General features: G+C 39.6%; 1 protein-coding gene across 4 annotated transcripts in view; it reads left to right on the top strand.

The window, feature by feature from the left end:
* LOC149219313 (ycf20-like protein) overlaps positions 1-24,720 on the top strand; it is a 93,027-nt gene extending 68,307 nt beyond the window's left edge. For 3 of the 4 annotated variants that reach the window (XM_089384329.1, XM_089384328.1, XM_089384330.1), the window contains 2 exons: positions 22,768-22,968; positions 23,963-24,720. In XM_089384329.1, the coding sequence (XP_089240455.1) occupies positions 22,784-22,968; positions 23,963-24,407 (630 nt within the window). In that variant the 5' untranslated portion in view covers positions 22,768-22,783 and the 3' untranslated portion in view covers positions 24,408-24,720. The remainder of the gene's footprint in view (positions 1-22,767; positions 22,969-23,962) is intronic. The other variant, XM_089384331.1, reaches the window with a different exon arrangement.
* The last annotated feature ends 392 nt before the right edge of the window (positions 24,721-25,112 follow it).

Genomic DNA, 25,112 nt, shown 5'->3' with positions numbered 1-25,112 from the left:
CTATTCTTTATATATACAACACATAGCACTGCATCACCCCAAAACATCATTTTTACATTTTTGAAAAACATAATGGAGCACACCGTATTTAAGATTGTCCTATTCATTCTTTCAGCTACTCCGTTCTGTTGGGGATTATAAGGCACAATTGTTTGATGTTTGATCCCATGTTTGCGAAGATAGTTTTCAAATTCATTTGAAGTGTATTCTTTTCCATTATCAGTGCGAATAGAGCCAATATGAGATTGTGCATCATTTTCAATCCATGTATGAAAGTTCTTGAATGTTTGAAAAGCATCAGATTTTTTCTTCAATAAATAAGCCCAACACATTCTGGTGTAGTCATCAATAAATGTCATCATATATTTATTTCCATTTGCAGAAGGAACAGGCATTGGACCACATAAATCTGAATGAATGAGTTCAAGTTTTCTATGTGCTCTGGAATGTGAATCATGAAAACACTGTTTGCCATGCTTTCCTAGAATGCAAGCATCACATTGCTTAAGTTTCCTAGGCAAACCAGTAACAACATTTTTCTTCAACAAGCAGAGGCTGTCATAGTTCAAGTGTCCAAATCTAGCATGCCATACTAAACTTGATGGAAATGTACCTTCTTCATAATGAGAATTGTATGAGAAATTTTGTGCACGAGCAAAGGTACCTTGCAGCTTGAGAAGCCTTTCTTCTTCTATCCCCGTCATGACAAGTGAGTGATCTGATGCTTTTCTCACCTCAAGCTTGCCATCAAACATATGAATGGAGTGTCTTTGCTGGCGGATGTGGACCAAGGACAACATGTTTCTCCTGAGCTGTGGGAGATATAAAACATGATGCAGAAGAAAGTCTGGATGACTAGGGAATTTAAGCCTGATTGTACCAAGCCCTGATGGCTTGAGTTTTGATTTGTCTGCACAGTATACTGCTCCATCAACATTGTCAGAAAATTCTTCAAAAAAATCTCTCCTAAAAGTCATGTGGCAAGTTGCTCCTGAATCAAGCAACCAATCATTTTTCCGAGAAGCAAGTGAAGCATTAAGTAAGTCTTCATTTACTCCAATATTACAGTGTGCGTCAACATAGTGAGCGGATTGAGGTGCTTTACCTTTCTCTTTGTCATTAGTTTTACCTTTGGGTTGGTTTCTCTCATGCTCAATTCTGTCCCAAGGCAACTTGCATGTGGATAAATCATGTGATCCATCTCTTTTGTAGCATATGCAGTGCAAATCTGACTTTTCGCCTTGAGAGTGTCTGCCCTCCCTGCCTCTGAAATTTCTTCCTCTTCGACCACCTCTTCCTCTCGAAGAATCTTGAGCAAGATTCTTCTCTCTATGTGCAAGGCACACAACCTCTTCAGAAGACTGAGGAGCTGCCTTCTTCCCAAAAGCTTTCTCTCTTTCAACAATTTTTTTTCACAAGGGAGTCAAAGGTAATATCTTTGAGGTTTCCATTTGCTTGCAATGACTCAAGATAATTTGAGTAAGTGGGATAAAGTGCCTTGAAAAAAGCTATCAGAGGAATGTCCAGTTCAACATTAGTGAGAAATGTAACCTTTGAAAGCCATATTAAAAGCCCTTGGTCGTGTTTATATGCCATCACCTCCATCCGTTCATTTGGCCAATCGTTCACCTCCATATGTTTGTTTACCCATTTTGAGGAACAGCTGCGAAGAGTGATTTCACTTAGCCATCCTTGTGACGCTGCCGTGATTGGAGAATTCCAACCTGTACCTGGAATCTGCTGCTATCCCTGTTCATCACTCGTTCCTCAAAAGACGAGTCTTCTTTGAGCTCTTTTCACTGACTCGTAAAATATGAAAAGTTTGCCGAGTTTTGGCCTTCCAGCTCGTTAAAGCTACCGGAAAGCTATCCCTCCTCTAGATTTTAATCTTTTTGGACCTGAGGGATTATTGCACAAAAAGATCGAGCGCTTGTTTTGTTCGGCTCGTTAAAGCAACCGAAAATTCATCCCTTCTGTATTGTTTTATACTTTTTCGGACTTAAGGGATTAGATGACGAAAAAGGAATTTTGGAGTTAACTTTTCGTGCCTTTTCAGACTCTCTAAAAATGAAAAGGACCGAGTTTTCCTTGTCGTTAGACTCGTTAAAATGATTAAATAGCGACAAACTTGTCTTTAGACGAGAACGAGTTTCCCTATCGCTAAGCTCGTTAAATCATAGCGATGGGCTTGCCCGAAGGGCAGGTTATAGAACAAGCATATGTTATCCTCCTCAAGCTTGACAAAAATAAAGAGGTACTGGTCAGAAATGACTGGGATGCAAGAGCAAGAGGATCATCATTTTGTAATTCAAGGGTGAAAAATTTAATCATGAGTTGAACAACTTCAAGTACAGAGTGTGAGTCATAGAGTTCCTTCAGTTTTTGTAAGGCTTTGAAAGCATTTGAAAATGGCGAAATATGGCGACTCACCTCTTCATTTACTGATGCTGCAATCAATGCATACGCCTTGCTGTTCTTATTTTCCCAAATGGCGAATTCCTTGTTTGAGGTACGTTGTTCTGGCTCTTTGTCTCTGTCTCCAACACACACTCCTTTCCACAGCTCATTATAAATGTGAGTGTGTTTGATTTTCTGCGACCATTCTGGATAGTTCTCCTTCCCGATGAGAACCACTCCCACAATAGATATCAATGAATGCATTTTAAAAATGTACTATGTAAAAAAAGATTGCTCTTCTGCTGGTAGAAAAATGATGCACGAGGTTGACAAAAATGAGGTGGTAGTCTGTAATTCGACTACTGGTTAACTTTGTAACCAATCAGCGGCGCTTAAATCCCGTTCTGTACGTGGATTTTCCCCCTGAGGGTCCTGCTTATCTGACCAATTACTGTCGGTCCCTCGTTGACTTCTCCTTTTAACAAGCGCTTCAATCTGCGCCGTTGATCTCACTTCTTCAGATCCAACGAATATCGCGTTGTCCGCTCACTAACTAACCCAGACAACCTCCACTGTCGGTGGGACCTGTCCAATCGAACGGTTGTCGCGCAGTCTCATAACGGAACCAAAAGGAATTAAAACCCCAGTTCATAACCTTATCGCGTTCGAAATTTAAATTAACTCACATGCATCTTTCGACACGATCACCGTCAGATCTGACCCATTTAATCGAACGACTATCGTGTCACCCGCTCGCCAACTAGCTTGGCCAATCTCCACCGTTGATCAATCATCAATCCCACTTGATCCAACGGTTATCGCGTAATCTCGCGTGACATCTTGCACAATGCATAACAAATCGAGAGCGCGCGAGAAAAGTGGTTTTCTTGTGCTACGTGTTACCCGCTAAGGTTAATTGTGTGAAATTTATGAATAGCATTTAGGAGAGCCGAAATTACAGATATACAACAGTTTCAAGATCAAGCTCCTAAAAGTAAGAAAAATGTGTGTATGTTTTTAAAATTTTGCATATTTTTTTTTTTTTTGAAAAATTAGTTTTAAGTGATTGAAAGAGCATAGTGAAGCATAGATATCATTGTTTGATTCCATAATGTTTTGAAACAAAAAAATGGATACACCTAGTAAGCAACGAAAAAGCTCTACTATGATGCATGAAGAAGATGAAGAAATGCAACATGATATATCAAAATTATTAGACCAAGTGCAACAAATGTCGCTCTCGCAAAAAGTAACAAAAAATGAATTGGAAGCCATGATGAATGTTAAGATAGATGGTGGAAAAAGGACATGGGAGTTTTGAATGATGGTTTAAAAGTAGACATGAAGCAATGGAAGACACTTACTGAAGAAAAATGCATTTTCTTGGACTCCAGAAGCAACTAAGGCTTTTAAACATCATAAAGAGGCAATGTGCCAAGCACCGGTCTTAGCTACACCAGACTTCACTAATACCTTTATTGTGGAATGTGATGCCTCAAGAAATGGAATTGGTGCTATTTTAATGTAAGAAGAAAGACCCATTGCTTTTGAAAGTCGTCCAATTAAGGGAAAGTATTTACACAAACCTATTTATGAGAAAGAAATGTTGGCAATACTACTTGTACTGAAGCAATGGCAACCTTACCTAATGAGAAGGCACTTCAAGGTAAAAATAGATCATGATGATTTTAAATACTTTTTGGAACAAAGATTATCTTCAGAAGAGCAACAAAAATGGGTCACAAAGATGTTGGGTTATGACTTTGAAATCATCTACAAAAAAAGGAAGCAAAATGTTGTTGCAGATGCACTCTCAAGAAAGGATGACGATGTGGAAGCATTGCTCTGTACCATTTCTATTATCCAACTTGATTATATAACTGAAGCAAGGGAGGAATGGAAGAATGATGAAGAGGTGTGGACGCTCATTCAAAACTCGCAGCGAAATCCAAGTACATCTGATACATTTATCTGGAAGAATGATTCATTATGGTACAAAGATTGCTTATATTTATGTAAGAATTCCCAACTCAATCAAAAGATTGTTTTTGAATTGCACACCTCCCCCTTAGGAGGGCAATCAAGATTTTTAAAAACTTATCACTGGGTCAAGAAGGAAATTTTTTGGGATGGCCTTAAATCTGATATTTAGAAGTTTGTGGTAGAATGTTTGGTTTGCCAACAAAATAAAGTTGAGGCACTTAAGCCCCCGGGTCTGTTACAACCTTTAGCCATTCCAAGTCAACGTTGGGAGGAGGTCCCAATGGATTTTATTTCAGGTTTACCCAAATTCGAAGGAAAGAGTGTCGTCATGGTGGTAGTTGATAGACCTACCAAGTATGCACACTTTTGTGCATTATCTCATCCTTTTAAAGGTAGTACAATTGCTACTGCGTTTATGGAAACAATTCAAAAGCTACATGGAAACCCAAAGATTATTGTAAGTGGCAGAGATTCCATTTTCATTGGATATTTTTAGATGGAATTATTTTCTTGTATTGGTACTCAATTAGCTCATAGCTCATCTTATCATCCTCAAGCTGTTGGGCAAACTGAGATAGTGAACAAATGTTTAGAAGGATATCTTTGTTGCTTTGTATCTGATAAACAAACACAATGGGTCAAGTGGTTACCTTTGGCTGAATGGTGGTATAACACTTCCTTCCATACTGCAGCAAAACTGACCCCATTTATGGCACCTTATGGTTATCATCCACTGTTCGTCACATCATCTTTAAGAGAAAAATCTAAGGTTCAAGCAGTGGAAGATCATTTCGAGCATCAACAACAAGTTTTCCAACTCTTAAGGGATAACCTCACTCTGGCGCAAAATCGAATGAAACAACAGGCAAATCAACATCGCAGTGAAAGAAGTTTTGACGTAGGCGACTAGGTATTTTTACGGCTACAACTATACAAACAAATGTCCCTCAAGCAAGCTAAGAAGGATAATAAATTATCACCCAAGTACTATGGTCCTTACAAAGTGTTGCAAAAGATTGGTACTATGGCATACAAATTGGAGTTGCTTGCATCTTCCTGAGTACACCTAGTTTTCCATGTTTCATGCTTAAAGAAGGCTATCGGTGACAAGCTCCCAGTTCAAACAATACTGCTAGAACTTGACGAGGAAGGAAAAATCATATTAGAGCCTGACGCAGTCACGGAAACAAGAACCTGACAACTACGGAATTGATAAATTTCAGAGTATCTCATAAGTGGAAGAACTTACCCTCTAAATATTCCACATGAGAGGATGAGAATTTGAAACAAAAACATCCAAAACTACTCAAGCGTTGAGGACAACATTTTTTTGAAGGAGAGGGGCATGTTAGGTTTCTATAATACTAGTGTAGGCCCCTTATTGTTATTGTTAATGTAGCCCCCTTATTGTTATTGTTGAGCCCCATAGAAGTCCACTATTGTTATTGTTGTGCGCTTACATTATTATTGTTATGTAGACTTTAATTATATTGTGAACTCTTAGACTCCTATATATACCGAGGAAGTCTTGTCATTTGTAGCATCCAAGAATTGTTCATTTATGTGATGAAAAGGAGGTTGCCCCCTCGAAGAGGCTAATTTTCAAGTTGTTGATCTATCTCTTCTTCTGTTTTGTGATCTAGTTGCATAACAGAGCCTTCTTCACTCTGCAAATGTGTGTTTCCTTATCATGGACTTCAAATCCTTGGGGCTGCTCAATGTAAACTTCTTCATCAATTGTTCCATTCGAAAAGGCTGTTTTAACATACATTTGATGAATGTTCCATCCAATTGTAGCAGCTAGAGAGATAAGTGATCTAATGGTTGTATATCTAGCTATTGGAGTGAAATTTTCTTCATAATCGATTCCTTCTTTTTGAGAAAAGCCTCTAGCCACAAACCTTGCCTTATACTTGTCAATGCTCCCATCAACTGCATGTTTGATCTTGTATATCCATTTGGAAGTGACAATATATTTGTCTCTAGGTCTAGGAATAATTTCCCAAACAACGTTCTTCATTAAAGACTGGTATTCTTCTTGCATTGCATTCTTCCATTCTTGATGTTCGACTGCCTTCTCATAAGTTGTAGGTTCTGCTTCAATAAGTTTAGTCATGTAAGTTGCATAACTTGAATATCTTTTAGGCTTCTTGCTTTCTTTGAAAGTTCCCTTTTGCTGCTGCATGTCCTTCGACTTCCTGTAGAGTTGTCCTTAACCAAGCTAGCCTTTTTTGAGTTTCTGGAATGATGACTTGCTGCACGGATTCACTTGGTCCTTAAACTTCTTCATGATTGGTTGTAGGTTCTTGATTATTGTCATGCCTTGAGATTTCTTCAAATATGGGTTCTTCTTTCTCATCAGAATCAATGGGGATCCCTTTGGACTTTTTGTATGCAATATTCTCATCAAAGATGACATCTTTGCTTACTTCGATACGATGATCTTCCTTAATGTAGACTCTTCATCAAAAGCTTATAGAGTCTTCATCCTTGGGAAGAGTCTTCATCTACATTAAGGAAGACTCTTCACTTTAATACATTCACATTGCTAAGGACCTACAACTTCGCAGAGTTGCCCCAGCACCTTCGCAGGGCAAAGTTGCCCTAGCACCTTCGCAGAAACATAATTTCGGCCTGTAATTTGCAGAGTAACACTAGCAACTTCACACGTGTGGACAAGAACAAGCAAACATTCTAATTCTTCTTCTTTCCTTAGATTTCTCTCTCTTCCTTGGCCTTCACACTTCTTTTCTTCCTTCTTGTTCAAAGATCGAACTTGTGTGAGTGAGTGAGCAAATGAGGACGAAGTCTCTTCCTTTTATAGCCATCCAGGAGGTCGAATAGGGCCTCTTCAAGGCCGACTTGACAAGGCAAGGATGACTTGGTCTTGTGGGACAAAATGACTCTTTTTGACTCAAAAATAATATTTTTCTTTTGTTACAAATTGTCCAAATGGGACTTTGACACATGACAAAATTTCTTCTTGACTCAATAAACCCTAGAAGCATGAAGAACATGCTTTGACTAGAAAAATAATAATGATCTTTTTCTTCTTTTTTCTTTTTACAAGAAACACATAGTGATACAAGTATAAAGATAATTATGAAGACCGAACCTAGTTATAATTTTCAACATGGTGAACACTAATATAAACTTCTAATTGCTGCAACCAATGATTTAGCTTTAGAGTGTCAATATCACCTTGGTATGACTTGATATCGACCTTCGCTTCCATTTTGAACAGGGACTATGAATGGTTCACGACACTCGAATTGGGTTGATTTTATTTGGGTACTTTCTTCAGCACGTTCTCTGTTTCTTTTTGATCTTCTAATCTCCCCTCTGATCAAACCTCTGCATTAGAACCCCCATCTTCTCCGAGTAGCCTGAGCTTATTGGCCAGGGCTGCCATGAGGAGGTTCACATTATGGTTTATATTTGCAACTTGTGCTTCCAGCTGCGGAAACCTCTCCTTTATAGGATCACGATGGTTATTCACAGATTCGTCAACCATGACTAGGGTTTTATGACTTTTGGCTTCGTCGATCTAGATCCCCTACAAATCTGCACAATATAGCCAAAGAAACCTGCTCTGATACTAATATGATCTATAAACTGCCGTAGATATTCCACTGGACAGTTCGTCACGATAGATCTAGTAAATTATTCTTCAAAATCCTTATCCACACACTGAGCGTTTATTTTCTCATTAGATTTTTCGATTTCGAAACTACTGTATAATTATGCAGAAAATAGAGAACAACGAAATAAAATCTCGCAAACCGCAATTGACACATGATATAACCTAGGAAACTCTTTTGGGAGAAAACATAGCTAGAAGGTGAGATCACTTTGCTCTCTTTCTCTAAATAGAAAATAACTACGAGGACAAATAAGGCCCGTGGCTCGTGGGCTACTACAATGCCCAAATCCTCTCTGTGTGCTTGTTGAAATATATCACTAGGTTCGGTCTTCATAATGACGTGTAATCATGATTTTATGTATTTAATGTAAAAAGAAAAATAAATTTATTATTGTTATTCTTGAGGCATGGGTTTCATGCTCAAGGGAAACTTATTTTTAGGTCAAACACTTGTTGAGTGCTTCTAGGGCTTGTCATTGAGTCTACAAGTCAATTGAGTCATTTTCATGTATGGAAGACCCTTTTGGGCATTTTACATATTGTAAAGAAAATTTATTTGAGTCAAAGACCCTCAAAGGCCTTGTCAAACAAGTAGTAACAAGTCGGCCTACATGAAGGGATAAGTCAGCCTAAAGATAACAGTTTGTACCGCTCGAAAGCCTATATATAAGAAGGAACCTGACTTCATTTGGACACACTCTCAAGCAAGTTCGATCTCCTCAAGATAGAAGCTGGAAAAGAACGAAAAAGAAGAAGAGCAAGATCGAAGTTTTGGGGCTCTCTCTCTCTCTCTCTCTTGTGTCAGGGTTTCTACAATTGCAGGTTAAGTCGAAGTACTAGAAAGTTGTTGGGCAAGTCAAAGTGCTGGAAAGTTGTTGAGGAAGATGAAGTGCTGGAAAATTGCTGGGCAAGTCGAAGTGCTGGAAAGTTGTTGTAGAAGACAAAGTGATGGAAGTTGCTGGGCAAGTCGAAGTTACAGAAGAAATTGCTGGGTCGAAGTTGTAGAAGAAACTGCTGGGTCAAAGGTGCAGAAGAAACTGCTAGGGTCGAAGTTGTTGGAGACGAAATTGCTGGAATGAAAGCTCATCAAGGAGAAAGGTTGACTTGGTCTTGGAGGGGTCTGTGTCAAGGGTCTTAGGTCTTGGAATTCGTCATTTGAAGATTCTATAAGAAGATAAGAGTTCTTGTGGGTTTTCCTCTCAAGAGGAGAGGTTTTGGTCCTGGCTGATCGCCTCCATCTCATGTCCTATTGTCTCATTGTTCTTTGTTGTTTGGTAGCTGTTTGATGATAAGAACACTAACAATAATCAAGTGAAAGAAGAAGCTAATCAAGTGAAGTAAAAATACATCACAAGCAGTTATCAAAGTAAGGGAAATCACCTAATCTAGCTCCCCTAGATTTCTCAACATGGTATCAGAGCTAAGTTGACAAGACAGGGAAAGGCAACTTGAAAAAGGACCATCAAAAGAAGTATCAAGGAAGGTCAAGACATAAAGAGGACATCGAATCATCAAGCAAGGATACACAAGGGACAAGCACAAGGAAATCATCAAAGGACTAATCCACTTGTCATTTTGGAGGAAGGAATATCAAAGAAGACCTCAAAACCCTAGCTCATCCAAAGAAGGGTTTTCCACTCAAAGTATTCTTGAGAAGCTCACATATTTTTCAATCATTATCACAAAGAATACATCAAGGACCTTACCTCCAAGAAGGACTACACATTGAAGCATTGTAGGGAAGTAAGAAGAAGCACTGGCATCATCATCAAGGAATCAAGGTGATCTCCCTCTTCTTGAGTCAAGGACCACCATCAAAGCATACTTGAAGGAAGACATCTTCATCTTATATTATCAACATCATCAGGAAAGACATCAAGTTGAAGATTTCATCATTGAGGAGTATCTTCACTTGACAAGTATTTTTATACCTATGTCTGAATCTATCAAAATAACTTCATTTTGCGAGGAGAGCAACAAATTGGTTGGGTCATCAAACTTCCTTGCATGGAAAAATGTAAAGTTTTGTAGATGTTCTATGCTAAGAGCAATTTCACTTTTCTCACAGCAATCATACAAGTAGATAAGCAAAATGCAGATAGAACATATAAGCAGATCTTACAGAAGACAAATCAGAAACAAGAAAAATGTATGTGTTTGTTTCGGCGGTCAACAGGATGCTTCAACCAGCAAAGTCTCCTTTGGTCAGCCAGCCCAGCATGTGTCACAACAACCCTCCAACCAGTAGATGAGTCAACCCAAGTCAGTTCTACAAAAGTCAACGCTGTCCTGAAAAGTCAACGCAGGGGCAGCAAGCTAAAAGACAACGCAGCAGCAAAACGGTCAACCCTTTGACCTCGATTTTTGTGCCAGGTAGTATGGCCTTCAAAAATCGAACCTCCCACAAGTTTTCAGCTTGTTTGGACCAAGCGTTGACCAAAGTCAACACTGGTCAAACTTCTGCGAAACCCTAGCAGCAGAAAAATCCTCTTCGTCCTTCCCACGTGTGGCTGAAATTCGTCCTCCAGGTAGCTCGTACTTTTTAGGATGAGAGAGGAAGATGTGAGTTGTGTTGTGATCAAATTCTCTCCAACTTTTCCTGTATATATATATCCATCAATGAGGGTGTGTGACACATCTGTTGGGCATGTGAGCCTACATTACAAAACTGGCTGACCTTTGCACATATAATTTATTAAGAATAATAAATTCAAAATATAAGTTCTGCTCATCGGATTAAGACTATTTTTATATGGATTTTACACTTCTCAGAAAGAGGAATCCAACAAAAATATTAGCCTCTTAATCTGAGCATCAGAACATGGAGTTTGGACCTAGTTGTCCAAATTTAACACTCCCTCTCAACTAGGGAGAACTCCATCTATTAGTGCAATTAACATCGTGAGTCATCCCGCCGAAACTTGCTTTGCTGGCTTCTTTATTTCAGAACAGAAGTGGGTCAGTCACAAAGACATCATTCCCCGACTGACATAATCAGTCCAAAGGTCCCAGACCTCACAAATCTTGATCCCAGATCAAGTGGTTGGACCATGCCATCCTAGATAGAGAGTACGACAATCTCTGATGCGTCCATCAGTCTTTGCTAATAGTCTCTAACTTTTCCACACCTCATTGGCCAAATGAGAGGTACTTCCCATGAGCCCTGAACTCAATGGGTAGGATGCATACGGGGCACAGATTAAATGAGTGGCGAACCAGCTCAATAATCACAAGGGTGGGGTAGAAGCATTATGAGTGCTTATAGCTCCGAGAAGCTATCCCCAAAACCCCCCAGAGCTCCCAGAGCTCATCGTCCAACAGGACCCACATCATAGGGTCTTTCCACGACACCAAGACTCTCACGGAAGGTTAGGAACTTGACCTTCCCCAGGGGCTTAGTGAGAATATCCGCGACCTGCTCATCAGTTCCTATATGATCGAGCCTTACGGCGCCTCGCTGTACCATATCCCGGATAAAGTGGTACCTGATATCAATATGCTTGGATCGGTCGTGGAACACAGGATTCTCAGTCATACGAATCCCACTCTGATTATCACAGAGTATTACAGTGGTATCTAGCTCATGTTGGAACAGCTCACTAAAGAGCTTCCTCAACCAAACTGCTTCACAACAGGCCATACTAGCAGCAATGTATCCGGCCTCCGCGGTGCTCAAAGCCACCGACTTCTGCTTCCTGCTCATCCATGAGATCGAAGCAGAACCAAGATTGAAACAACATCCAGATGTGCTCTTACGATCCACCACACTGCCAGCCCAATCGGCATCAGTATATCCCCGGAGTATCACACTCCCGGCAGTGTATCTCAGCCCATGGTTTATCGTGCCCCGAAGATATCTCAAAAGATTCTTGGCACCAACCCAGTGAAAATGATGAGGCTCAACCATCTGTTGACTCAAAGTATTCACTGCAAAACATATGTCCGAACGGGTGTTCACTAAGAACATCAAAGCTCCTATGAGTTGACGATACTCAGTAGGATTGGCCAAGATAGGCCCTGCAGCGCTGCCACTCAACTTCTTAAAGTTGAGTTCCATTGGTGTCGACACGGACTTACAGTCCACCATCCCAAATCTTTCCAGAAGCTTCACAATATACTTTCCTTGAGAAAGGAAAATCTCTCCAGGTCTCTGCCAGACCTCCAGGCCTAGGAAATAGTGCATCAGTCCTAGGTCTTTCATCTCGAACTCAGCAGCAAGCTCCCTCTTACATTGATGAATGAGAGGGTCATCACCTGTCAGGAAGAGGTCGTCCACATACAGCACTAGAATGAGAGGCTTTCCTTCCTCAACCTTAAAGTAAAGGTTTGGATCAGCATTGCTTCGAGTGAAGCCCAGCTTCATCAAGTAACTATCCATCCTCTCATACCAAGCTCTGGGTGCTTGCTTTAACCCATAGAGGGCTTTCTTCAACCTGCAGACATAAGTGTCTCGATCTTGAACTTCAAATCCCAGAGGTTGTTCTACATACACCTCTTCCTTTATTGCACCATGCAGAAAAGCGGTCTTGACATCCATCTGATGAAGACTCCATCCTTGCGTAGTAGCAAGGGCTATGATGGATCGGATGGTGGTATATCGAGCCACAGGTGCAAATAGTCAATTCCTTCCTTTTGAGAGAAGCCACGGGCAACAAATCTTGCCTTAAACTTTTCAGCACTCCCATCAGATCCATGTTTAATCTTGTAGAGCCATTTAGCGGTGACAACAGATTTGTCCTTCGATCTCGGGACCACATCCCAGACATCATTCTTCATAATAGCCTCATATTCTTCATGCATAGCATCCTTCCAGACTTGATGCTTGATGGCTTCTTCAAAAGATCCAGGTTCAGATTGTATAATAGTACTCATGGCAGCTAGATACCCTTGGTATCTACACGGCTTCTTGCTTTCTCGGAATGTTCCCCTTGGGGCAGCATGACCCTCAGCATCTTCGAGGGTGTCCCTGAGCCATGATGGCCTCTTTCCTAGAGAAGGGGAAGGATCAATAGGGTCCATTGGCCCTTCAACATCAGGCATAGTCTCATCCTGGGGTTCTTCCAGATTTCCAGGTCTTTCTTCATGGTTTTCTTCAGATCTAGGAAGATCTACTACTTTCTTCAGGGAAGCATCTTCGTCAAAAGTGACATCATGGCTTATCTCTACTTCCCTTTGACCAGGTACATAGACTCTATATGCCTTAGAAGTCTCACTGTAGCCCACAAACATTCCTTTCTTCCCAGTAGCATCCAGCTTACTTCTCTTTTCTTTCGGCACATGAAAATAGACAGGACATCCAAAAATTCTAAAATGTCAGACATCAGGTTTCTTACCAGAGAAAACCTCTTCGGGAGTTTTGGAGTCCAAAGCGGAATGAGGGCATCGGTTTTGAATGTACACAACAGTATTTGCAGCTTCTCCCCACAGAAACTTTGGAAGACCCTGGTCACATAGCATGGCACGGGCAGCTTCCACAATAGTCCTATTCTTGCGTTCAGCAACACCATTCTGCTCAGGAGTATATGCAGTGGTAGTCTCCCTCTTAATGCCAGCTTCTCTGCAAAAGTCTTTGAACTCATTTGACTCATATTCAGTGCCATTGTCAGTCCTCAAAATCTTGATCTTCTTTCCGGTCATATTTTCCACCAAGGCTTTGAAGGTACGGAACCACATGAAAGCCTCATCCTTCTTCTTCAAGAAGTATATCCAGGTTTTGCGAGAGAAGTCATCAGTAAATGTCATATAGTAAGAACATCCCCCCAGGGATGTTACAGGCAACATACCAGAAAGATCAGAATGGACCAGTTGCAATATCTCAGATGTCTTTGTGGCACTTGAGGGGAAAGGTCCCCTTGTATGTTTTCCTTCAGCACAGCCCTTACATACACCTTTATGATTATTTCCAAAATCAGGCATCCCTGTCACCACCTTCCTTGCTTCGGGAAGAGCCTTGTAATGAAGGTGTCCAAATCTTCGGTGCCATAGTTCGGTTTGACGGATAGTATCACAAGTCATAGCTCCCAACGGACTCCCTCCAACCTGGTAGAGTGTACCAACTCTAAAACCAATTGAGATAGCTTCCTTGAAGCTCTTCTTCCACATGAGTACCTTTCCATCAGAGAAAGTTACATTGAATCCTTTGTCTTCCATGGCAGATACAGACACAAGGTTCTTCTTCAATTTGGGTACATAGAGTACATCTTGTAGATGGAGGATTTGTCCTTGAGACAAGTGGAGGGTCACAGTCCCGGTCCCTTTCACAGGATAAGTGGCATTATCCCCAAGGATAATTTCTAGATTAGTATCCCTTTCAACCATGTCAGAAAGTGCTTCCTTGAATCCGGTGATGTGTCTTGAGGCACCACTATCGATTAGCCAGACATCCATAGTGTCGGGCAGAGATGCAGCTGAGAGAGCAGATATTAGAATATACTCATTTCTTTTATCAACAACATTAGACTCCTCATACCTGGTATTTCTGGTCCTTTTAGAAGGTGGATGGTTTCCTTCAAAGTGAGCCTTCCTCTTTCCTTTGGATTTGTCATTTCTTTGATTCCCATTCCTTCGGTTGTTGTTGTTGTCGTCACTATTGGGAGAATTCTTCTGGAAGGGGCATTCTCTAGCATAGTGTCCAGTCCTATGGCAGGTGAAACATTTACCCTTCTTCTTTTGAGTCTTAGTCCTTCCTTTGTCCTTGGAACCACCAAAGTTCTTCTTTCGGGAATGAGCAACATAGGCAGCATTTCTTTCATTATCAAGTTCCTTCATCCTTGTTTCTTCTTGCATACATCTAGACAGAAGCTCATCAAAGTTTGTTGAGAATGGTAGTTGTGAATACTTGCCATTCATATGGAAGTCCTCCAAGTGCGGTGAGAACCATCTCACGATCAGCTATTGTCTCCCCAATAGCTAGCAGATTGTTCCTGGTTTCGGTCAACTTCATAAAGAAAGTTGGCCCTTCTTCATATTCTTCAACTTGTTCTTGAGGAATAGCACTTGGTTCACATTGTTTACTCGGAACATAAGTATCAGTTTGTCATACATCTCCTTGGATGTGCCTAGTTCAGATATGTAGGCAACCAGACTCTTATTTATGGATTCCCTGATCAGCAGTTTTGCTCTGATTTCTCCCTTCTTATACTTGTGTTTAACAGCAGCAGAGGCATTTGATGGAGGTTCTTGAATCTTCCCTGTCACATGATCTAGGAGATCATGATCTTCTAATTTGAGATCTAATAACATCTTCCAGGCATGGAAGTCATCACTTCCAGTCAGCTTGTCATTCTCCCTGAATTCAAGCTTAGAGGAATCCATTTCCTTCGATGATGATTGCTATAGATAGAGTTTGTCTTCACCTCAGCTCTGATACCATGTAAAGTTTTGTAGATGTTCTATGCTAAGAGCAATTTCACTTTTCTCACAGCAATCATACAAGTAGATAAGCAAAATGCAGATAGAACATATAAGCAGATCTTACAGAAGACAAATCAGAAACAAGAAAAATGTATGTGTTTGTTTCGGCGGTCAACAGGATGCTTCAACCAGCAAAGTCTCCTTTGGTCAGCCAGCCCAGCATGTGTCACAACAACCCTCCAACCAGTAGATGAGTCAACCCAAGTCAGTTCTACAAAAGTCAACGCAGGGGCAGCAAGCTAAAAGTCAACGCAGCAGCAAAACGGTCAACCCTTTGACCTCGATTTTTGTGCCAGGTAGTATGGCCTTCAAAAATCGAACCTCCCACAAGTTTTCAGCTTGTTTGGACCAAGCGTTGACCAAAGTCAACGCTGGTCAAACTTCTGCGAAACCCTAGCAGCAGAAAAATCCTCTTCGTCCTTCCCACGTGTGGCTGAAATTCGTCCTCCAGGTAGCTCGTACTTTTTAGGATGAGAGAGGAAGATGTGAGTTGTGTTGTGATCAAATTCTCTCCAACTTTTCCTGTATATATATATATATATATATCCATCAATGAGGGTGTGTGACACATCTGTTGGGCATGTGAGCCTACATTACAAAACTGGCTGACCTTTGCACATATAATTTATTAAGAATAATAAATTCAAAATATAAGTTCTGCTCATCGGATTAAGACTATTTTTATATGGATTTTACACCTCTCAGAAAGAGGAATCCAACAAAAATATTAGCCTCTTAATCTGAGCATTAGAACATGGAGTTTGGACCTAGTTGTCCAAATTTAACAAAAAAGAGGACAAATTTGATCCTCATAGAGAATGAAGTTATTGGTCATGTTAATGGTAAGGTCTCCAAACCATCACAAGAAGAAGCTCAAGCACTGTCGAAATATATGAAAGGGGAAATAAGGGCTCAAAGGATTCTTATAGAATCCATCAAGGATCCCCTCATACCTTATGTATCAAAGTTGGAGACATCAAAAGAAATCTATGAGAAGTTAGTAGAATTGTTCTCCGTAAGCACAACTGGAGAAGTCATATCTTTGAGAACCGAGCTATATAAAATGAAGGTATCAAAGGAAGAAGGGATAACCTCATATCTTATGAGGGTGTCAAAAATATGAGACCAACTGCAAGAGTTGGGGGAAATAATGTTCGATAAAGAAATGACCACCGTGGTGCTTAATGCACTACCTGATGAATGGGGCAACTTCGTATCAAGCATCTATGAAAAGAAGGAAGCCACTCCATTCAATGAACTTTGGTCATTGTGTAAGATTGAAGAAACCAGGTTAAAAGCAAAGAGTGATGTGGGACCAAGCGAATAAGTTCAAGCATTTCCTGCCATGGCTAAGAGAAAAGGAAAGTTTGGTCCTCAAAAAAACAAGAAGATCAATATGTCAAAGATCCGAAGCTATGGCTGTTAGGAATATGGGCACTACAAGAGAAATTGTCCTAATCTTAAGAAGCACAAAAAGAAAAGAAATAATTGAAGCCCATATCATTGAAGAAGTAGAAGACCTTGATGAGAAGAAATCCAAGAAAGAAGGGATAAACCTTCACTAGTAAGGTCTCTATAGTAAGGAAAAGTAGGAGGTGAAAAGACCTCTAGTATGGTTAAAGACTACTATTAGATGGAAAGCATCGTTAGCATGCATCAAATTAGAAGCATATGATTGAAGCAAGAGCTCTTGACATCTTTATAGAAGCTTGAAAGATAGTTGAAGGAGAAGTCTACATGGATATAACAATCATCATAGAAATGAAGAAGCTCTTGGTAACCTCATTGAAAGCATAAGTAGCCTATATGGTTGAAAGAAAGTCATCTAGCATGATGGAAGATAGAAAAAATTCATCATACATCATCATCATTAGAAAGGAGCATTTGCAAGATGAGGATAATTAAGATCCTCCATTTGAATCTTCATTAGAAGGCTCACCTCTACATGGAAGAAGTGTCTCGCTGATCATTTCACCTCGTGTGGGATCCATTGTTTAAAAGGATGATGGTATAATGACAAAGGAGTGCAACATGTCAAGATGGTTGAAGTACTTTCAATCAAGGAAAGGAAGGTGTCGATGGAAGTCTAGATGACCAAAAGGATAAAAGAGGTTGCTACTTGTCCCTCCAAGACCTTGCCAAACAAGTAGCAACAAGTCGGCCTACATAAGGGACAAGTTGGCCTAAAGATAGCAATTTGTACCCCTCAAAAGCCTATATATAAGAAGGAACCGGACCTCATTTGAACACACTCTCAAGAAAGTTTGATCTCCTCAAGATAGAAGCAGTAAAAGGACTAAAAAGAAGAGAAAGATTGAAGTTTTGGGCCCCTCTCTCTCTCTCTCTCGTGTTAGGGTTTCTACAGTTGTTGGGCAAGTCGAAGTGTTGGAAAGTTGTTGGGCAAAGTTGAAGTTGTAGAAGAAACTGTTGGGTCGAAGTTGTAGAAGAAATCGCTGGGTTGAAGTTGCAAAAGAAACTGTTGGGTTAAAGTCGTAGAAGAAACTGCTGGGGTCGAAGTTGCTGAAGATGAAATTGTTAGAAAGAAATCTCATCAAGTAGAAAGGTTGACTTGGTCTTGAAGGGGTCTGTGTCAAGGGTATTAGGTCTTGGAATTCGTCATTTGAAAATTCTATAAGAAGAGAAGAATTCTTGTGGGTTTTCCTCTCAAGGGGAGAGGTTTTGGACTTGGATGATTGCCTACATCTTGTGTCCTCTTGTCTCATTGTTCTTTGTTGTTTGGTAGTTGTTTGATGATAAGAACACTAATAATAATCAAGTGAAAGAAGAAGCTAATCAAGTAAAGTAAAAATACATCACAAGCAGTTATCAAAGTAAGAGAAATCACCTAATCTAGCTGCCCTATATTTCTTAATAGTGCTCTCTCCCTATCCCTCTAGGCTACTTTGCTTGTCTATGGAACAAAATGTACTCGAAAAGAGTGGAACTCCTTTTCCTCCTAGTGGCCAAGTTATAACACAACTTGATAGCCTACTAGTGGTTAGGTTTGACTTTGTCAACATTTAACCATAGTTACAATATGGACTCTTTTAGAGGCTTCGTCATCATGGTCACGTGGCTAGCCCCTTTTACATGGGTAATGAGGGTGGATGTGACATCCTCTTAAATTATGGTGGTCAAAACAGGAAGGTCAAATTTTGAGTGGTATAACTTTTGCATACAAATTCCAATTGAGGCGATTCTTACACTGTTGGAAAGGTCTGTGTGTGTAGAATAGGAATAAAAGGTGCTGCTCTAAAGCGGCAAAGTTTTACTCCCAAAAAACGTCTTTTAATGCATCAAAATGCTCTTGGAAGGTTTCAAACCCGAATTTTCCAAATTGGGTCTCACCGGTAAATATGGTTTTGTTAGCTGATTCCTCCACTTTTCCCACCGAGATGGATGACAAACAATATAATAATGTACCATAACACAATTGTATGCACATATATAGTATGTTATATTTGTTTCTACTTAGGCGATATGTTGTTGTGTTGTATCCAGTAGTTTCTAAAAAGTTTGAGATATCCATACTTGTTCCATTATCTATATCCATGTCTCTTTTGATCATATAGGATGCTTCTTTTGATAAAGGAACTGTGTTATTTCTAGCCTAAGAGGGTTGCTTCTTAGATTGAAATCTTTAGGTTTGATTTAAGTTCATGATTCGTCAGATATAGTGATTCGAGTGTCGGATTTAGACACGTTGACCCCCCGAAACATGACACGTTCGGATACGTTTTATATATATATATATATATAGATATATATTAAAAATTAGATATTTCTTACACAAATTCTCATTAATGATACAAATTCATTGATTTCAAACATAGATCTTCATCTAGATGTAAGTTTTACTGTTTACAAAGTAAGTTAGTAACATTATAGCATGCATAGTACATACAAAATTCAAATACATGTCACATAAATGATAAATCAATGAATCATAAATTCTAAATTCATAAATGGTAAATCATAATACATATTCAATTCATCAGTGTTCCAATTGGAGAAAGACAAGATAGTAAGATAAAGACACTGAAAACTGTAGTTTTCTCATTAAGTCATCGAAATCAAAATGTGTTACATGGGTAGTGCAATGCCAATGACAAATAGAAATAGAAAATACAAAACAACTACAGGTATACAAGCCTCAAGGCAGTAGGCAGCCTATGACTCATGAGTCGTCATCCTCATAGTCATCATCAGAATCAACATCACTATCCTCATCATCATGGTCACCAATGCTCTCCTCTGCATCCTCCTCCTCCCCTGTATCCATAGTTGTCTCCGCATCTGCTGGTGTGGAGGATGACCCCTCTACAATATCACAATCATCAAATCTAACAGGCTCTAAAACTGGATCATTGAGATCTATGTTGGCCAATGCCAACTCAACACTGCTGCCCAGACCCATATCATCAGGAAAGACATCCCACATCTTTGTCTTTCCCTTCAACCACCCTTCCCTCTGCCTGTGAATAAGATAAAGGTTGGTGTGCAGACACACCATTGTCTCTGCCGTGAACTGCTCAAGCTTTCTCGTCTTAACACTATACAGATTCCCATATGTGCGCCAATTCCTCTCGCAACAAGAGGATGAAGTCCCTTGAGAGAGGAGCCTCATATCCTGCAAATTGACCAATGCCAGTGGAAAACTCTGCAAAGGCATCCTCCACCTCATCAAGCAATGCTCTATCCTGAAAATCCTGCCTGAATGCATCTTTCCTCCCTTGTGAGATTTCACCATCCATGTGAGGAGGGAATCTGCGGGAAGGTCCACCATTAAACCACTCATGGCTGTAGTATTTTGGGTTCAATGAGCGAGCCAAACAATGTAAAGGTGTGTAATTTTTGTCCCATCTGCTGACAAGAATATCCTGTATAGTACCACAGAAGTCCTATGTTGATGTCTCATACTCGGGGCACTCACTCTGTAGAATAATGCTCCTCACAGACTCAATCATGGAATCCCATCCCTCATAAACCTCTACTAGGATGGGTTTGTCTGTATCTGCAAATTGAAGCAAATAAATGATAGGGTCCATGATCTAAATAATTAGATCTACCCTCTCCCACCAAGCATCATCTAGCACTGTGTCCTTCACTCTTTTAGAGGCTAGTTGATCTGTCTTTCTCCAAAAAGACCAAAACTCTGAAATAACCATGGCCCCAAGAGCGGTCTTGACCTCCCTCAACCTCTTCAACATGATGAATGAAGAGGCAAACCGTGTATCCACTATCTTCAACAATGATAGATTGCATACTCCTTGTAGATAGTGAGGGAATTTGTGTGATTTTGTACAAAGTTACAGATATGCCATGCATCCTCAATAATGTTACCAATCCAAAGCACGTCAGAAGCAATGGATTTCAGTGCTAAGTTCAATGAATGGACAATGCAAGGTGTCCAAAACACTTGTGGATATCTAGCTTCCACAATCATGCCAGCAGCCTTACAAACAGGGGCATTATCTGTAATGATTTGCACACAAGAATCAACACCTACATCTTCAATAACTTTAATAAACCACTCACCCATAATTGTGCATCCTTGTATTCTCCAAGTGTATCCATTGCTTTCAAGAAAATTGGACCATTCAAGGAAGACACCATGAAGTTGATGAGTGGGTGTCGTGCTGGATCTGTCCATGCATTAGAAACAATGCTAACCCCAGATGTTGGCCATGATGCTTTAATAGGCTCAAGCATTTTGTGCACCTCTTTTTTTGCATTTGTCAACAATGTGGTTCTAAGCTTCTCTGAACCAGGAGGCACATACCATGATGGAGACCCGTGAGTTAGAGCTTGGCACATCTCAATAAATAGGGTGAGCTTGCAACATTAAAGGATATGAAGTTTTGATAGGAAAGAAGGCAATGGTGAGATCAAGCTCTTCCCGTTTTTCTTTTTGAAAAATCTTGTCCATTGGACCAAGTGAAATTGCCTTTCTTTTCGCTGCATGTCCCCTAATAGAACTCTCAAATGGAAATTTGTTGTTGCCTTTCCTCAAAAATGGAAGGGGGTCATCATTCTTGGTTTTTTTTTGATTTTGCAGCCACATTTTCCATACCAACAGTGAACTCTTTTTCCATTTCTTTCCTCTTTTGTAAAGGAACTTGTGTACAAGCTCCAACTCCACAACTTGGTAAAGCCCACAAATGGCCTTTCACACGAAAATATGTGCTTGTGAAAGTATTGTGGCAAAAGTTGCGTCTCCAATTCACATTGCCTCCTCCCTTCCCCTTGCTGCTTGGGCCATCCTCTTTTGTGACATATTTCCACAAAGGATATTTCTCAATGTTACCTTTAGGAGGATGTCTTCCCTCAACATTACTTGCAGCAGATTCTGTTGAAATTGGGGGAGGAGGGGCATCTCCAATGGGGACATTCTTCCCCTTCCTTTGCCCCCTACCTGCTGCCCTTGATTGAGCCATGAATGCTGTAAAAAAAAAACAAAACATGCACAAATTTGTAAAAGAAATGCATATACAAACCGCTGTAATACGAATGCAAAAAAATAGAGGAAATGCTCTTACCTGTTGCTTGAATCTCCTTGAAAACGCTCCAAACCCTTGGCTCCTTGCTCCAAACTCCTAACAACAAACCCATAGCTCACCTCTTGCAAAAGAAATGACACAAAATGATACAAAACAAAAGCATTTTCGCCCTTTTATGGCCGCGCGGGTCCCGGTTTGCCGGATTCGTGTCTGGATTTCGTGACACATTGTGTCCGAACGGGACACGATCCGGATTTGATTGTGTCCCATTCGGACACGACGTGTCACGAAATCCAGACACGGCGTGTCACGAAATCCGGCCACGAATTAGGTCGAATCGAATCTGATTTGCCAGATTCAGACACGTGGCCCTCAAACAACGAATCCAGTTTCAGAGGATTTGATCATTTGAGTCAAATAGTAAGTAGTGAATTCTTTTCATGCCTTACTATTAAATGTACTACTGTTTGTTATCTATAAAGCTTTTAGTTAGTTTCTGTGAACTGATCTCATGAATTTTCAGCGTGAAGCACTTCAGTTATGTAGATTGCTTGAATAAATATGTTCCTGTATTCTACAACAAATTTTGTGTGAATTGATATATAGATAAGCTGTCTCTACGTTCATGTTATCTCTTGAAAGATAGTTTTAATCTTAACAATCTGCAAGAGATTACAATGGAAGTTTTGTCACATTTAGATTTTTATACTTAATAAACCTTTGGTTGGCTGAAAGTGATGATGTTAAGCTCATTAAACAAGTTGAACATCTTTTAGAGTAGTTAAATGCTATCATCATTTTGACTTAGGGATCTTGGTTTTTGTGCTCCAGGTTTCAATAATCTAGTATGGCAACCTACATTATACAGCCATCAGCAAAGAACTTGTTGGAAATACCTGATCCAGTAGAATGTTCAAATTCATCAATAACGGCACGGAGTATTTGCAACTTGAATTCAACTAAAGTGAGTTATAGTGGAAAATCTGTATTTGATTTCAGGATCCGGGCAATATCACCATTTAAAAATAAAAGGTATTGGCAACTATTCCTGTAATCTGTGAAGAAACTCTTCTGCAAATTGATTTGGCGTTCTAATATATTACCTTCACACAAGCCAAGTTTGAAATCAAAGGCAAAGCATTTGAATTGTGATGAGGAATAGAAAAAATTGTCAGGTAGAAGGAACTCGTTTCTTTTATCAATTTCTTTTGAAAATTTGCACCCATCCATTTTTTTCCTTTCTTTTGTGTCCTCTTTTTTCAGAGTTGCTCCTGTCAAGGCAAGTAATCAAATATGATAAAGAGTAAAAAAACACTTTTTCGGTTTTGATTATTGTGGCATCTTATTTCCATTTTCTACATCTCATCTCTAACTTTCTTTTTATATCACTTTTCATGTTTTCATTTCATCACTCGTTTTTAGTAAAGAGATGAAGCTAGTCTAGAGCAAAGGTTTTATTTGAAGTTTAAACGTCCTTTTTTATTTCCTTCACATGTTTTCCTTTTTCTTTTTCATCTCTTTTTGAGTGGATGTGTTCTTATGATATGAGCTAGTCACTGATGCAAGTAAAGATGATGAATGATTTTGTGTGTATAGAAATGGCCATTGAATATATTTGAATCATTTAATGCATAAGAGTAAAAACTAACTATAGCCAGTTTTAGCTTTTAGCTTCTTGATCCAACAAGATGTCTCCTGGAGTAAGCCAGCGAGTCATGTTGTGGGATGCCTGATTGGTTTTGGGATCCCCTTTCGAGTTATTATGAAAAACATAATATAGGAGTGCAGATTATGGCAACCTCCTACGGGCTTCCCTTTTGTCAATGCCTTGTTTGTATGTTATCTTTTTGGAGCAGATTTGTCCAAGAAAGAGGAAATGAAAGAGGATGTAGCTTGGCAGTTAGTGTGCTACTTGTTCTTTAGTGTACTGTAGTGTATCTTTTAAAATAATTTTAATATTTTATCTGAAATTATTATATGATATTGCTGAGGACGTTTTGTTTGCTGTTGTTTGGTGTACATGTAGTTACAGTTCAAAGCGAGAACCTTTGCAGGTAAGTTGTGCACTAAACACAGGAGCAAATTCTGACAGAAGTGATGGCACTTTCAATGATGAGATACCCAGGACATCAAGGCTTGGTAGCACTCGCTTGGGTAGAATAGTTCGTGCAAGTGCAAGTCAGCTTTTAGAGAAAATTAATGGTGCTCGAAGCAATTTTCCAATGAAAACTTTCCTTCTGCTCCTAGGTTATTATACAGCAAATGCATTAGCTACAATCATTGGGCAAACAGGTGATTGGGATGTTTTGGTAGCTGGTATTGCAGTTGCTGCAATCGAAGGCATTGGCATTGTTATGTATAGAAACCCCATACCCATAGCTAAGCTACAATCTCTAGTTGTTATGGTAAACTTCTGGAAAGCGGGAGTCTGCTTAGGTCTTTTTGTAGATGCCTTCAAACTTGGAAGCTAAAGATTATTACACAAGTGACCAAAACTGCAGATGGATGCTATTTTTCAATTCTAAAATTTGCATAGAATTAGATAGAACATTTGATATTCTTTGCAGTGTGACAATTTCTGTCCACTGCTAATATTTAAATGGGTTGTCACCTATCTCCTGTACAGTTACAGCCAATGCAAGCTTAATTTTAAACTTGTAAAGCACAGGTGAGGCTTTGAGTTACAGGAAGGAACATATTTCTAACTTTTTTGGACAAATTCTTGCCTTGCAGTATCATTTCCATCTTTATTGTCCAAGCTTTCAATTGGCATTGATAATTTGACATGAAGGCTTAACAAATTGATGCGTTTTCTTTGTGGTGTATATCCTCTGGCTACCAGTTAATAATTTTAAGTTTTTTTTTTTGGTCTTTAGGCATGTTTCTGCACGTGGAGTATGTTAAAATAATTTTCTCTTGTTTGATTCAAGAAATTGCATGCGTCACTAATATGACTAAAATGTTTTTTCATGACAAGTGGACTGGTTTATTGCGAAGGACATCATTTTATATCATTTATTTACCTTCTATATTGGCAATACTAATTCTTCACCAATGTTCATGTGTTTACTGTGTCATAATTTTTAGTTACCATGCATGCCAATTGTTTTGACACTTGAGAACATATGCATGTTTGGACTCTCTATATCATCACATAGAGGAGGATCGAATGGTTC

This window comes from Pinus tabuliformis, chromosome Q, assembly GCF_031772625.1.
Source record: "Pinus tabuliformis cultivar Carrire ecotype Pingquan chromosome Q, CPIR1, whole genome shotgun sequence".
In the NCBI taxonomy this organism is placed as follows: Eukaryota; Viridiplantae; Streptophyta; class Pinopsida; order Pinales; family Pinaceae; genus Pinus; species Pinus tabuliformis.
The sequence above is the reverse complement of the archived record's forward strand: the minus strand, read 5'-3'. Positions and strand labels throughout refer to the sequence as shown.